Here is a 16,817-nt window from a genome sequence, read left to right as displayed (position 1 = left end):
GTATCAAGAAATAAGTAATAGCTTACAAAATAACACTGAAGATCACTGAGTAAGACATCATACTACCTTCCCACATGTCTGTTTCCATGCTATATTTATCTGACAATTTGCATTTACGATACACCATAAAACATGGTCTCCCATTGTAAACGAGATTCGATCAATAATTTGTTGAACACGCATGTTTAATACGAACATCAAAGAACGGTAGCAATTCATGCGCTTATTTATTTAAAATCTCGCGGCTCCGTTTACGTTTTATTCTTCAGATCTTTTATATGTTCAGTTAGGTAAGAAAGATGTTGTTAGCAAGCTCATTACCGATGTGTTTAAAGATTGACTGGGTGTATGTGTATTGGTTCTTTTATTTTGGTGTGAAAGTGGTAGGTAATAAAGTATTAGAATATTCAAGCTTTGAATTTTCAATTTTTTTAAGGTATGGCGTCTTAACTTTTAACATTTTTTTTAAATATTTTATGTAGCCTTCTAACGCTTCTGAGCTGTCAGGTAGGCTCTTCATTATTTCCAATACTATTTTTACAGATACTTACCTACCTAGCTCTGCTTGCCGTACAATCTATATGCAAAACCCTGTCATCTGACTACAGTAGCTCAAAAGTATACAGAAGGTATCAAATAAGTACAATTTTTACAAAATCTGAACGATTTTCCTGATATCTGAATATATGAATCGTAAAGGTAGACTACCTTTTCTAATCATTCTATCTAAACGATGACAAAAATAAAACCCATAAGTAAAGAATACAAAATATTTTCATGACTGTACAACGATAAGGCACATAACTTACAAGATAATAGTACATTAAATAGGCAGTTTATTAAGAAGCCTGTTGCTAACAAATACATATTTTGTGATGTGATACTTTAATTCTTCGCCTAGAGTTGTTACTTCTGCTACTTCTTCCGTTGGAGGTTCTAAAAAAGAAAACAAATCTTCAGAACAGGATTTATTTTTCAGTGGCTATTCCATGGAGGATGGATATTTGAAAATAAATGAATATATTACTGTAAACTAGCTGCTACCAAAATAAATAAAATTAAAACTCTTCTTTTTATTTTGCCTGAAGGAAGATAATGGCTGATCCTTATGAGATTCCATCAAAATTGTTCAACCACATTCGTTGGCACACTAAGCATAGATGCGAGTCCACCGCTAAGATGAGTTTGGTCAATCAATTAGCACACAGTGCACAGGATACAATTTCACGGACATTGTGAAATGGGTGTTTGTACGAAAAGTTATTGGAAACCGCGGAAAAAATGGGAGACGGTTCTTAAAACTGTTCCAATATTATACTTCTCTCAGAATAAAATATCGTGTTTTACAATAAATATAAAGACAACTTACCCAAATTCTGCCACACAGCGGGCGGGAACACAGGTTGCTGTGAGAAAACGTACACCATCTTGGAATCTCTTTGAACGCCCTTGTTGGCTGCATTGTCTTTTCTCGTCATTTCCACACGATACCAGAATGCTGGTTTTCTAGAAATATGTAAACATTACATATTAATAATATTGAAAGTTAGGTATATATTTATATCGAGAGTTGACAGCAAAACGGCTGGCAGGAGCTGGATGCGAGAAGCCGAAAATCGATCTCAGTGGCGTGCACTTGGAGAGGCCTATGTCCAGCAGTGGACTGCGATAAGCTGATGATGATGATGATGACAGCAAGTCAAAATGGTGGTATCCCCCATACCAACAAAACTTAAATTATTATTTTTTGAGATAACTTAGGTAAGTAGCGGGTAAGTACAACATACACATAGGTTTCTTAAATTAAGTGGTCAAATATTCTGATTCTAAGGCTCAAGCTCACAAATGTTTACTTTGATTTAGCGTAAACAGGTCAAGAAAATTGTTGTTTATGTTGTAGGTGAACTTGAGCCTTAATCTGGCACAGTGATGTGTAAAAAATCGATGATAATGGATTTCAGTATAGCTAAACATCTATTACAAACTGTAGGTACTCACTTCAAATGATCCTGCACGATATTATTGGCGATGGGCATACTAATCTTCTGTACAGGGTCGCTAACTAGCTGTCCCACTGTTCGGATTGGCGACTTCTCTGATACGTAGTGCTCTAGCAGTCGAGATGCGCAGGGTTTTAGGCTGGCTGAAATATAAGAGAAGGTATTTATTAAAATATCTAATTAAAATAAAAAAGAGTAGAACATTATCTAAAAACATTGTGTGTGAACATGTTAAAAACATAGGTAATAGTATATTTAAATACTTTTTTTTTAATCTTAATGTGAAAAAGTTGAATAATTTCTACTTTCTACTTTGAATTTGCTTCCAAGTACATAAAATCACATATCATCCCACTATATCACCATAAAGCGAGTTGGCACGGCCTGTCAAGCATAAATTATTCAAACAAGCAGAATGTTTGTTTATTAAGGGTTTAACATTTTATTTTAAAAGCTGCTGCACTTACTCTCGCGTATCCGTCATTTAAGTACGCGTGCCATTAATTGGTAACTTCTTGCCTGTAGCAATCCATACTCATATTTAGGAAGTTATGAAAGTGTAACTTACCAAAATCAGCTCTCAAACAGCTTTCAGCGCGATGAAGGTGTTCTAAACAGACATGGACTTGTGCGAACTTCATCAGCAAATTCTTCCACGGACTGATGTCAATTTCATCTGTTATCAGCGGCACCTGAAAAAATCGGATATTTTTATTTACTTGATCATTTTTTAAGGGAGTGTCATTTGTAACTCTTTGACCAGGCAGTGTTTCACATAGTTTGAACCAAATTTTATCTGAAAATAATCTCATGAAAAGCAAGATATTAATTCAGCCGTTACCGTTTCGAATATTTTGGTTCCTGAATACCTCCAACACTGGGTTTGATTTTAATAATATTTCTACATTTCTACTACGTTCCTATTTTTCTCTTATTAAAAGATCCCTCACCTCATTAACGTCTTTCTTCTCAGCAACTAAGCCATGTTTCTTCAATGACGCGAAGTCATCAACAGTCAATTCATTGGGATCGTCTTCGTAGAACGACTCGCAGTCTAAACGTATGGAGTGTTCAGCTGATGTTAGACTTTCGAAGGGATTGAGCTGGAAGTCTCCGCCGCTCATAGTCATGTCTTGTATGGTCTGGTTTATTTGTTCTATTGATTCGTGGGTTCTGGAATAAAAATTGAAATATAGATCACAATGAAATAGCACATAAGGAGTAGATAAGAGGGTACATAATGAGTACATTATGGTGTATAAACAATTACATAAGGGAGTGAATAGGAAAGTACTGTAGAGCTGTAGTACCGAAGTAGATTAGAAGTAGGTTTTATTTATTATATTTTTAATAACTGGCCGGACAATGATATAAATAGAAATAGAATAGATTTTGATATTGAAGTATGTCACTTCACCCCCAGTCAGCGAATAAAGGCTAAGTTAAAGTTATCTTCAATCTTTTAATTGAATAACCTGAAGATCCCCGGTCCCCAGCGCGCCACGCGCTACAGTACATAAGGATGATGTAGGGTAATTCATAAGGACATAAGTATACAAGGAACTACATAGGGAAGTACATTAGAGGATACATCTAAGTTTAGCCGCTTAAGGCCGGTTACATCTAGCTATAACCGGTTAAAACTAGTTATAGCCATCCCTCGAGCTTCAGCCCTAACATACATAATCCTTACCTGGCATCACTATTCCAGATCCCAGCAATAAAGAAGGAATGTTCCAACAGTGACATAACCCGGGTGTACTCCCACATAGTCTTCTCCGTCCCCACTTGAGCGACCAGGGATAATGCTTGAGGCGGACTGGATCTTAAGTTCTTCAGTACTTTGGAAGCTTAAGAGTGGCCTCGGGACAGTTTGAGGACTAATTTTGATAGGTAAAATTATTTGCTACAGCTAGGTGTAACCAATATGATGAAGCCTACACCTGGTTCTAACGGAAGATACGACTGAACGACTAATTTTTGCCGCATGTCGTGGGTTGCATCTAGCTGTAACCGGTTAAAACTGGTTGCATCCGTACTCCGTGCTTTACCTTTTAGATCCTTACCTGGCATCACTATTCCAGATCCCAGCAATAAAGAAGGAATGTTCCAACAGTGACATAACCCGGGTGTACTCCCACATAGTCTTCTCCGTCCCCACTTGAGCGACCAGGGATAATGCTTGAGGCGGACTGGATCTTAAGTTCTTCAGTACTTTGGAAGCTTAAGAGTGGCCTCGGGACAGTTTGAGGACTAATTTAGATAAAAAGCATACAAATCCTATTTATCAAAATAGCTATAGCCGCTATGATCAAGCCTACATCTGGTTCTCGCGGAAGATAAGAGGATACTACTAAGTTAAGCCGCATATGACCGGTTACAACTAGCTGTAACCGGTTAAAACTGGTTGTAACTGCCTCTCGAGCTTCAGCCTTAACATAATAATCCTTACCTGGCATCACTATTCCAGATCCCAGCAATAAAGAAGGAATGTTCCAACAGTGACATAACCCGGGTGTACTCCCACATAGTCTTCTCCGTCCCCACTTGAGCGACCAGGGATAATGCTTGAGGCGGACTGGATCGTAAGTTCTTCAGTACTTTTGAAGCTTGAGAGTGGCCTCGGGACAGTTTTAGGACTAACTTTGATAAGTAGGATTTGTTGTTTGCGTCGATCTGTAAGGAAAATTATTGGTCATATTTTAACCACTTCACTGTCCACAATGTTGACATAATAGTTAAACAGTCGGTATGTACCTATCCCATATGACTCATAGGACAGGGAAAGTATAAGGTATATATTTCAACACATTACACTGGCCTCATGAATGTATAGAAGTAACATAAATGCATATTTTGCTTAGTTAAAAATGGTTAGATCTTTTCAATTCACGGAAGAACCCAAAAAAGGAGATCCCCCTTTGGGCCTTGGTCGACTAGGGCCTTTCTAAAGAAAGTGCTGAAAGGTATTACTGGTACTAGGTGGTGGTATCACTTTAGCTTCTTAAAAATACTTACAAATGGACGTATTTTTCCCGACGATATGAATTTCAGGGCTTGAATTAATAAGGTGATCAGTTCTTCTGCTGTTTCACAATCTGAAACAATGTAAAAACAATAATTAAAATACATCACACTATCAGTTAGTTGTGTTAGTACCTCTATACTCCACACTTCAAATCAGTATTTACAGGACCATACTACGTCCATCATTACTGAAATCATCGCTGGCTGATGATAGCACAAGGTCCATAGTTTGCAGATCGTCGTTTGGTATAAAATTATTCTACACAGTGCTTCTTTCTTGATTATGATAACTTGATTATGATAGCAGTAGGGACAAAGCGTAAGCATAATAACTTACCTCTCAATATATCCCAGAGTTTATAAGTGAAATCGTTACTAGATCCGATAGTGTTCATGCTATGTAAACATTGTCCTAAAGTAGTAGTATCTTCAGTGATACATATACAGCCGCCCGCAGGTACTTCCGCGGTATAAGCGTATGTTTCAGTTTCGTTTAGTAGCTCGTTAACGCGTTTGCTGTTGTTCGGACGTTTTGCGCCGGGGATGTTGTTTCTGAAAATAAAATAGTAAAATAAAGTACTAATATTATAAAGACCAAACATTCGTGAATATGACGAATGGCTAAACTACGGAAGCAATTTGAGTAATTCTTCTATTGTTAGAAGGCTACACTAAACCTAGGTGACATAGGCTATATTTTATTCCAGAACGGGGAGTATTTGGTGAGATTGCGGGAAACAGCTAGTAATAAATATAAAGTAGGTACTTTCCAGCTTATCATATGGCCCTTTGCTTAAACAACACTATAAAACCCGAAACTGCTAGACATAGTTGTTACTGTTAGGTATACAGAAAAAATCGTTTGTTGTATGGAAAGCCACTTTAAATATTTATTTTATTCTGATTTTATTATTTGTTGTTGAAGCAGAAACAGAAATAAATCATCTGAAGATTGGATATCACGGTCATAAGATGCTGACGGACATTCAGCCAGCTATGAGTATACAGCAACCTTTTTATCCTTGGAATGGAATACTTTTTTATGGAAGTCTAACAATTTAAACAAATGAATATTACCTAATAGTTGCAGTTTCCAGATTAACAGAAGCGAATCCCGCAGCAGTCATGTCTACTAGCATTTGGTTCATATTGTGTAACGCACACACAGACCTCCAAAGAGCATTACATGGACTTGCTAGATGACCTACTATTATTTCTTGTTCCTGTAATGATATGCATTCAATTTAATTAATAAAATAAAATAAGATATATCTCTAGTATAGGAAGTTTTAATATACAAAAGCCTGACTTGGCATGTTATAAATAGGTACTGGCTATTTGTCATTTAGTTTTGAAGAATGAAATAAATAAAAATGCTTTAGAAAATTCTATAGTCCAAAACACAACTACAGTAAGTAATTGGAACAACTACAAGTAGAATACACATCTGTCTAATTTCAGTAACGTGTTCTATAAAATATATCCAATTTATAGTATAAAAATCTTCACAAACTTTGAGAGACATAAACTGAACAAAATTTAAAGAAACTACTTACAAAATTAACTTTACAGCTTATAAACGGTGTATGGAGTGTCTTCCCCGCCCACTGACAGCACAACTCTGTGACACCTCCATGTGGAGCATTGACTAACTCATCAGTATTGTGGGAGCCGTATGATATGCCAGCGATCAGATACTTGCAATCAACTGTGGTGGATATCTGAAAATGTTTATACACATTAGAAGTTTCAGTAAGTGAGTTTTCTTAGGGGCAGATTTGTTAATTTCACTCCAAGAGTTGAAAATATTGAGGATTATATAATAATGTTACAGCACAGAAACACCCATGGACATACACACAAATATTTGATTTATGGGAATCATAAATGCTACTTCTTATGTGGAAGGCAGATAAACCACCCTTAACAAAAATAAGTTGAAAATATTAGCGCAATCATTAAATATCACTGCTGGGACCATCAGTTTGTGTATTACATAAAATATAATAAATACATACTTTTCCAGTACATATGATATGCATTTCATAACTAAGGTTAACAATTTATTCATAAAGACTTTTATTTTCCAATGTTATATGTAATAAAATATATGAAAATCCTCACCAAATCCGCACTCAATCCTTCTTGCTTAGCATAACCGTCAACAAGAAGGTTCAAATCTACATCATCCTGGTTCATACTGCCCTCATAAGTGACTAAACCTCTAGCAAAGTGTTCGCTATCAGATTGTATAGTGAGAAGTAAAGGCTTGCTATCTTCTGATGGGTTTGTTAGTATCCATAGTGGTACTGCTTCTTCGGTTGATAACTGGTTTCTGTGCTTGTTGTAGAGAGTTGCTATTTCTCTGGAATTTTTTAATGGTGCTGTTTATTTATTTATTTATGATAGGTAACTTCACAGCTTACAGTAAATTTTTAAGTTTAAGTTTTGAATTTGATTTAAGTAATTAATTCATAGGGTAATATAACAACGTTGCTTTCATATTTCATAATATTCATCTTCTGACTTCATTATCCTTACTTAATACTGTCTGACTGTCTCTGTCTGGTGTTCATGCAAAAACTATTGAACCAAAATTAAATCATACATAGGTTATTTACTAGGCTCCGAGAAATAGTTCCCTCAAGATGCAGGAGGGATGTAATTGCCAGCTTTTATTTATGATAGAAACATAATTTGAATATTTAGTTTTTGGGATTACTTCTGAGAATTCTTTTAGGTACTAAATCCAATGAAAAAGCAAATAAGGACCTATTCTATTCTAATGAAAAGAATACTAACCTCGCCACATCCAGAGCAATAGGACCATGGAAAGCCTCTTCCTTGCTCCACAACTGAGGTTCATCAGAAATCATGGTGTCATCCAGTATTGTAAGACTTAAGTCTAGTTTGAGTGGAGATCCTGTTAACTCTAGCTCCTCTGAAAATATTTTTTTAAAGAATTAGTACAATTTTATTAAAGATATTACAATACAACTACTTGCTATTACAATTATCAAAGCAGTGAAGTACATGTTTAAACTTACCTACTGAGGGATTTTTGATATAAAAGATCACATGAGAAAAGAGAATGGTTGGTTGGAATATAGCAAAAGATGTGCAAATGAGTCTGAACTTGGAACTTGTTACACTCTGATCAAAAGATTAGAATATTCAATTTCATTATATTTTTTGTATTTATTGGGCTAAATTTTGTAGCAGATTATGAGTAGTCCTTCAGAACTTGCTAAGCAATAAACAATCAGCAATAAATACAACAGAGATAACTTTCCTTTAGAAATTGTTATATAAAAACAAAAGAAAACAGCAACTTACCAGCCTCATTTCTTTTGTTATTATCCGAAGTTTCCGTGATATACGATGTTTGTTTGGTCTGTAAGTGCATAAACAAAATATTAATAGAATAATTCTATAATGCATTAATGAAAATTACATTTACAAAATATAAGTTACCTTATTACAAACGAGAATAACATCGTTGCTAACTTTTGTATACATTTCTATGTAACTGGGACTCTTTTGTTTTTGAATGTAATATTTCGAATAACTATCTGTCAGGGGCTTTATTAAATTCTCCATGATTACTTTAATAGTTACAATAAATAAAACTAAATGATAAAAACAAAATTAGAATCCGTTGTGTTCGTTCTTCAATTTGAATTTATATTGTTTTTTATTTTTGACATTGACAGTTACGTTCGGTATCTCTGTCTATTCCGTCGTTTTAGAATATCTATAAAATTGAAGGCAAAACTTGTTGTTTTTCTTTAAATAAATATAATATCGAATAACTTTGTATTATTTTAATTAATAATATAATGTTACTTGTGAGATGACGGCGGATAGAAGAGTATGGAAGAAGAAAACATGCTGCGCCGACCCCAAATAAAAAAATAAAAAAAAATTGGATAAGGGCAGGAGGATGGATGAAAAAACTTTAATTTGTACATAATATTATAGTAAAACTGATAATAACAAACATTTAATCCCAGGATAAAGAGTGTCTGGTCACAAGAGACATTGTGTCATCGTAGTAGTTTTTATAGTTAACGACAGATGGCGCGAGTAGACCTATTTTGCGTTAAGAGCATTGTACAGACATTGCCAGAGTATTCAGCTTCTTTTTTGGAAGTTCAGGATGTTAAGTAAATTTTGACCTTATGCATTGTAGGACTTTTGAAAATCTTGACTTGTTCAGCTAGGTACTTTTGAACCTGACCGTACTATTGATGATTTTTTATTGGACAGGTGTCATTGAACTCTTGATTTTTTTCGTAGAAGTATAACTTTATGTTTTACAGTTTAAAAACACAACAATGACAAATAAATGGAATTCATAATAAGTAGGTTTTTGCCATATTACATACCTTCCCACTTAGGTAGGTAGGTAAGTAATTTGCGTTGGCGGTGTACCTACCTATGGTCAATATTGAAGATTGCACAATGATTTCCATCGAGTACGTACCTACCTACTTACAATATTAATTGTACCTAAGTTCATTATTTATATTGGAGGTACCTACCTAATAACATAATAACTATTGCACAATGTTATTGTAGGTCTAGGGCCCCTACTCATCCTCCTTTAGGCCTATCGCCTAAAGGATGAGTAATGAAATGATAAAGTCAGAATGGAAATGGCAGCGGGAGCTAAAGTGGGGAAAGTATCAGAATCGCTGTCACTCCTCATAATATTCCCTCGAAATAGTCGGAATGCATGCAGTAGAGAATTACTACCTAATTGCTACCAGTTGCCAATTAGTCGCTGCCGGTATTGCTGCCGCGCGGCGCGGCGCCACTTTTTGCTTGGCACCTGTGTGCGACGCACTTTTCTAACACCCTTGGTATACATGGCCCTGGCGGCAGGCTGCGAGCGTCCGAAGCAGCGACCGCCGAAATTGACGGCAGCGTTCGTCAAAAGCGTCACATGTCAATCATTTATGCGGAGAGACCATGCTACTGCCGGGCGTTGCGTTAGCGAAAGCGACAAAAAAAAACCACTAGAGACCTATTTTGGATTCGTATTCCATAGCTAAAAAAAATCTTACACCCACGGAACTGAAAATACTGTCCCGTGCTTATTGTACAACAGCTTCCGCTTTTTTAAAGGTACTTTTTATTCGGCTTTCAGGGTCTCATTTTGACACACCTTTCAAAAATTATACGAACGCCTTCTGAGGTCATCACTTAAAAATGACAATGAAAAAGACATTTTCATCTCAAAAAATTCAAATTATTTGGTACTTTGGTACTCACTGAAAAATAACATTAAGGCATTAAGTTACATTGTTTTTCGATACCCTTTGAATTCAAGTACAGCCTAGCTTTGACGTGACTTTAAAACGATACCACTCACGCTTAAAGTACCTAGGTACGCGTAGTGTAGGTAAACCAATCGAGTGCTGATAGCAATAGATTTAAAATGGCTATCTCTGAAGTGGTGATCCATTAGTCATTCTAGATCGGTGATTAACCACAGGACGGTTATTGCTCGTATAGATGTAAAGTGGACGGCTTTTGGAGACTATCAATGCGTGACAAACGTAATTTTATATTTTAGGGTTCCTCATAACATTTTGTATCTACACAAGTTATTGTCGATTTTATTTTCTAACTTTTAGGCGTAACTTTGGATTATGACATAAATTCGGTTATTAGGAATAGAAAATAGAGGCACTATTTTAACCGACTTTCAAAAAAAAGTTATAAAATGATCCTGTCCTATTATGTAGTCTAGTATTGATAAGTCTTAATAAGGTCTTTGATGACGCACTCTGCTCGGTCTTCACAAGTTAAGAATGTTATGCTTTTCTCAGCTTAGGTTATTTAAGGACAACCCTTGTGGTAGGCGAATTATTACGCCTATCAGGCAAAAGAATACTTAGTTGATAGAACAACGTTAGGTTGTCATAACAGTATGATTTTGATGACACAGTCATGATAAAGTCAAGGTTTCCAAAACGGCACGCATGCACCATTACAACCTTTTATTTTTCAACTAACGTAGGTAGAATATTTGATTGGACTACCCACTGCCACTAAATATCGTTATTGACGTAGGCAAATTTGTTCCTAGTATCGTTCGTGGAAAAAGGGTTGATCATGCGTGAAATAAATATGCAAGTATGGGAATTCAGCTTTAAGCACTTCTAATTGGGGATTAATAGTGACGGAACCCAAGCATTAAAGGCTTAACTCCGATTTTTTATCATAATGTTACCGCGAAATAATTCATTGATAATTTGGTGTGACATTTTTATAATAGTTTAGGCTGTTGATGTATTTACATATCTACATCCTAAGTGGGTTGTTAGGAAATAGGGTCATTTAAAAATAGCCAGATTCTGTAGGCAGCTTAGTATTTAAAGCCTATAATAAACATAAATGTATAAAACTCGATACCTAATAATGTACCTACATACACTTATGAATACCTACGTGGATTATTATTATGAAGTTCATGCCTTTTTCATAGGAACTGGCCAAACCCATCATATTCGCGAAAAGTTGGGCAGGAAAAAGAATGGGCTTGCCCACTATAAAAAAAGTAAGTTCTCAGCATAGTTGCCGCAGTAGTTTTAGACTCAATTTTTATCTGAATTTTACAACTAAATTATAAATCATCAACCAAATCATCGTTTTTACGAATTTTATCGTGACTACCACGCCTGTTTATTTGGTCTGCTGTGCATAGCTTTTCACGTCACTGCTTACCCACTTACTGCTTCCCACATTAGATGGATCAAAGTTAATAATAGGTTCAGTTTTAGAATATTACGTCATAATATTACTATAAAACTATTATACTTTAATATATTGCAATGCTATTTCGCCACCATCCAAAGACAGACTGGTAAAGAACGCCTAAGGCGTAGGCGTTAAGTCCACAATCCTTATTTGTACTTACAATGTTCAAAAAGTATTATATTTATTTATGTAATAAATAAAAGGTACCTAAGTTAGGAGGTACTAAAAATACCTATAAAAGTTCGGATGATTGTTAGTCAACATCTTAACGCCTGAAAGGATTTATGTATATATGTAGGTATGTATTTTTTCTCGTGGTTTTAGTTAGAGTTTGGATTTAATACTATTAGGTATTGGTCTGTTATTAACAAAATACTGCTACTTAATTATTATTTAAGTATTACAATTTATATCAGAGTTTGAAATCATTGCTACGGCAGTGATTGATATTTTTTATGTCAAGTATTGCATCATATAAATACAGTCAAAGTCTATCATAGCAACACAGTCCCAAAATATAGTTGAGCCATATTTTCATAATCACTATAGACAAGCAAGACCCTTCTAATTGTTTCAGTTTAGTCTACACTCCTACATACTCAAAGACAATTTGGGTAAGTAGGTGTTATCTCCATTCAGAAAATTAGCATCCTACACCACGCGCCATCTTTAAGTAAATTTTCGCAAATAACTTGACCACTAGGGGCACACTGGAAACTAAACAGTCGGCCGACAGTCTACGCGATGGTTGCCAAAAATGTTTAAAAAAAACAGCCAAGTGCGAGTCGGACTCGCGCACGAAGGGTTCCGTACCAGAGCAAAAATGAGCAAAAAAAATCACGTTTGCAATAGAAATACATCATATGTGAAAATTTCAACTCACTAACTATTACGGTTCATGAGATACAGCCTGGTGACGGACGGACAGACGGACGGACTGACGGACGGACAGAGGAGCGAAAACAATATGGTCCCGTTTTACCCTTTGGGTTATGGACCCTAAAAAACAAAGTTTTCATTCGCTCTGATGTCGACGAAATATGTGATCGTTGTAATGTGCGTACTCCATACATCTCCGTGCTTATCAAGTGCCCGATCCAACCGTCGGCCGACTAAAAAGTCTCTTGTGTGCGGATTCTCCCGATGAGTTTTCTTTGATTATATTAACACAATATACAAAGAAAGAGTACCTGTTATTAGGTGAATCTTCACTCTAGCTTTTAGTCTGATTAAATGGATTTTATTGTTCGGACAAGGTAACGATTGCAGATTCAAATTGGGTGCCTCTGATGTAATAGAAAAAGATCGACAATTTGTTCTTATCCTCACTTAGGTAACCAGCCAACCTGTAGGGACCTATGTAGTCTAAAGGAGCGTGCAGTCTAATGCTTGGCTGAAAGTTTTGCTCTCTTGTTCAGCTTCATTAAAACGCAGGAAATATTTAAATATTGCATCAGATAAATGGTAGGTAAAATCATCGGGATGATTGTTTGAATGGGTTTATTTTCGAGGGTCGACCACAAAATCATAACAGAAAAATAAAAGTTGTGCATGAGAGTGTGATTAAATATTACAATAGATAAATATAAGCATATTTGAATTTATTTTATTTTTAATGAAACTTTCATCACACAAAAAACTAACATAAAAAAAGTGCTAGAACATAATTTTAATTTTCTCTCCCCTGTTTTGTACTCTCATCACATTATGAATACGAAAAAAAATTAATTGTCAGTGTAAAGAGTTCAAAAGAGTGACCCGTGTCTTGTTGTTATGTGAGACTCATATTTATTAGGCTGACATTATGATAATGGCGAACGTGATGTACCATATTTAGAAGGATTTTAAAGGGAAATGGTATGAAAACACCTACACAGGAGTTTGGGGGTAACTTGTACGGTTTTGCAATGTTTGAGAAAATGTTTTGTTTGCGTATGACAGAAATCTCAAGTTGCATAAAATGGTGTTACAGATTATTAATATTATAATGTGTTTCCACCATTTGAGATGGGACATCACCAGATAACCCTCTAAGCTGCGGGTTTCAGACTCTTAATCACTAAGCTCCACGTTTGTAACCTCTGATGTTCTTTATGTATCAGGGCCGCGGTAACCTTCTTCGAACAATCCACACAAGGGCTGAAATTGGTCAGATAGTCCAACTATCGAGGAAGCCTGTTTGCCTGTGGTAGGTATCTATGACTAATCTACTTTTTATCTGGATGCGTATAGGTAGTAGTTTAGTACAAAAGGGATGCGATTGCAACCGCCATCGTAAGCTACGCCTAGAATAAAAACGACAAAAGATAAAATAATTTGTTTTTCAGTAACCCAACCTTTCTTAACTTTAATCTTTAAATACCAACATATTATACAAGAATACAAGATATTGTAGGTAGCAAGTAATTAAAATAAGTGGATCTAACTATATCCAGGTTCGTAGACAAGCCAGACACTTCAGGTTACTTACTTACTTAATTAATATTCCGTAGGTATCAGTTTAATTGTTAACAAGATTTCTGTACGTTGGATATTAGACAGAGGGTTAACACTTGCAAATGGTTTACGAAACTGTAGGTAGGTATTTGAAAAGAGCAAAATTCCTAGGTACACTAGGTATAGAGTTTTTGATCAAAAACTACATTACAAACTTTGAGTCTGCCGATTGTTTCTTTGGACTCATAAATCAGTATGAAGATAAATGGTTACTGATTACTGAATTGTACGCACATTACAAAGTGCTGCCGGTATCAGACCGACTGAAAACTTTGAGGGGAATCAAGATTTTCTTCAAAAAAATAAAAAAATCCCACCATCGGGTGAATGTTTAGTCTGCTCATGCTTAGTTATTTTGTATCAAGCTTTACACTTGCTTAAGTCGAGAGGTTACTAACAAAAATAAATTTCACTTCGTCGGCCATTCATTTCAGTTTCCTGATCGTAATAAAAGAAATTATTATGCAGCCAATGTACTACAAACTACTTAAAACTTGGTCACCCTATAACAGCTATAAATAAAATGTATGTATTCAATTAAGAAAAAACTTTAATAAAGCGTTATTAAAATTAAAACTAGCGCGTTTTCAAAAGGTTTTATTTTCTTCAAACCAAGAACGTGCTATTCTTGCATACAAATTAATAAAAATGTTACATGAGTTAGGTACGAGAAATTATTCTCAATAATGATAGAAAATTATTGAGAACATTTTCTTTGTATTGCATTTATAGAAAGGGTAATATAATTATTACATATTTAATTGATAGGTGAGCTAATTTAACGGCTTAAAACACTTGTGTAAAAGTTTGAATTTCAGGTAGGTAGGTATTGTGAATTCGGATCATTTAGTGATTAGTTCATACTGAAAACATGGAAAAACACAGGTAAACTTTATTATTTATTTATAATATGAAGCAAACAGATTACGGCAGATTGCCTTTTTGATTGATTTTTTAATGTTAGGTACCCAGTATCGTCGTAAGACGCTGGATGCGCGTCGCCTCCAACGGGTATATGTGGAGATCTAAGGGGAAGGCCTATGTTCAGCAGTAGACGTCCCATGGCCGAGATGATGATGATGATGAGTATCAGTGTCTTTTGTACATAATAACTTATCTGGTAGTGGTATACAACCTTCTTCATCAAGTGTAGAGGTATTTCGTCTCGTACCGAAAGTAGATATCATTACAGATTTCCTACGAAATTCAGGCGACTGATATGTATTTGGAAAATACCTACGAATACAAAGAACCTGTTAATTCTTTTTTTCAAGCCAATTACTCAAGAAGACAATACCGGAAAACAACTTTTTTCTCCTTGGTATTTTCTTTCGTCCCTGACGAATTATATTTTTGCAATCTGCAGGCTCTTCTTTTAATTTTCCCAGGAACACGTCACACTAGGTGACTGGCTACGCGTGCGTGGCTCCGCCCACATTCCGCCCTACGGTAGCCTATAAATGGTGGCGCCAGCGACTTTGTATTTCACTTCTAACTTGGTGCACTTTCGCGCTCTCCGGCCCTTCGAAGTTCGAAAAGTTTCGCTGTCCGTTGCTCCGCTGAGAAGCTAAGGTAAGTGGGATTTTGGGACGGTTTCGATTTTTGAATTTTATTTTTTGAGTTGGGGTTTTATTTTCTTGGTTTTATTTTTAAAATGAGACTTTTAGATTTTTTTATTTTTATTACTAGGTTTCTTTTATTTATTTTTTCAAAATGTTCGGTTAAATAATATTTCTCTTCAATTTTTCGTTTTATAAAAAAATATGATAAAGTGGGGTCTCATTTTTTTATTTGCTTTAGAAGATAAAGTTCAGAACTTTTCCTGTTTCAGAACATTTTCTGTAAACGAATTACACTTAATTAACAATTCAACAATTGGATTACGATAAAAGTTAGGTTTATAATTAAATAAGGAAGTACCATAATCAAAGAGGATTAGACCAAGTTTTACGTGAAGATAATTTAAAATTCTCTTAAAGCTTTATTTAAGAGAATAACTGAGCAATTTACCGCAGGGTATTTTATTCACCTCAATATGAAATTATTTATTAACCGACTGAAAAAACATATTAATACAATACAAATCTAGAACAAAAAAGTTTACTTCAAAATATTAAAACAATACTTTTCAGTTTTTCCTTAATTTTAGAAAGTCGATTTTATTCGGTTGAGTTATTAAAGATGTTTCTTATTATCCTATTCAGTTTAGTTAACCTACGTTTCAGAGTAGAATAAACTTTACTTACGCTATTTCTGGAATAAAAAAAACTAACAAGTTGTAATAAATCATGCTATGATCACCATATCGAAATAAGCAGTATAGGGGGGAACCAAATGGGTTACAGACACATCCTATCATTCCTCTGTCAATTCTTATCAAAGTCAAACCAAAATATTTATTTGGTCAAAATATCAGGATTTTTAAAAATCAGAATATAAAATGTAGTAACTACTATAAACGCAAAAGGGGAAAAAGTACTTATTTTATATAGATACAATTTAAAAGCTTCTAAAAGACCTATCCTC

General features: G+C 35.1%; 2 protein-coding genes across 2 annotated transcripts in view; one reads left to right on the top strand and one right to left on the bottom strand.

The window, feature by feature from the left end:
- Positions 1–792: 792 nt before the first annotated feature.
- LOC110373326 (uncharacterized) lies at positions 793–8,705 on the bottom strand. The gene is made up of 14 exons (XM_064037919.1): positions 8,502–8,705; positions 8,364–8,421; positions 7,830–7,968; positions 7,152–7,392; positions 6,584–6,748; positions 6,105–6,250; positions 5,365–5,579; positions 5,019–5,098; positions 4,453–4,676; positions 2,951–3,173; positions 2,569–2,692; positions 1,999–2,143; positions 1,370–1,506; positions 793–936 (listed from the first exon to the last, which is right to left on the bottom strand). The coding sequence occupies exons 1-14, from the start codon at positions 8,625–8,627 to the stop codon at positions 824–826; spliced, it is 2,136 nt and encodes a 711-aa protein (XP_063893989.1). The 5' UTR covers positions 8,628–8,705; the 3' UTR covers positions 793–823.
- A 7,006-nt stretch (positions 8,706–15,711) lies between these two features.
- Positions 15,712–16,817, top strand: part of LOC110373318 (uncharacterized) — a 35,553-nt gene continuing 34,447 nt past the window's right edge. The window contains exon 1 of the mRNA XM_021330558.3: positions 15,712–15,863. The gene's annotated coding sequence lies outside the window, so the exon portion shown is untranslated. The remainder of the gene's footprint in view (positions 15,864–16,817) is intronic.

Source organism: Helicoverpa armigera, chromosome 14 (genome assembly GCF_030705265.1).
Source record: "Helicoverpa armigera isolate CAAS_96S chromosome 14, ASM3070526v1, whole genome shotgun sequence".
Taxonomy (NCBI): Eukaryota; Metazoa; Arthropoda; class Insecta; order Lepidoptera; family Noctuidae; genus Helicoverpa; species Helicoverpa armigera.
The sequence above is the reverse complement of the archived record's forward strand: the minus strand, read 5'-3'. Positions and strand labels throughout refer to the sequence as shown.

Coding starts and splice junctions, on each gene's coding strand:
- LOC110373326 (XM_064037919.1), bottom strand. CDS start 8,627: ATGGAGAATTTAATAAAGCCCCTGACAGATAGTTATTCGAAATATTAC. Junction 7,393..7,829: donor ATTGCTCTGGATGTGGCGAG/GTTAGTATTCTT, acceptor AAAAAATTCCAG/AGAAATAGCAACTCTCTACA. Junction 2,144..2,568: donor CTGTTTGAGAGCTGATTTTG/GTAAGTTACACT, acceptor CTTATATTTCAG/CCAGCCTAAAACCCTGCGCA.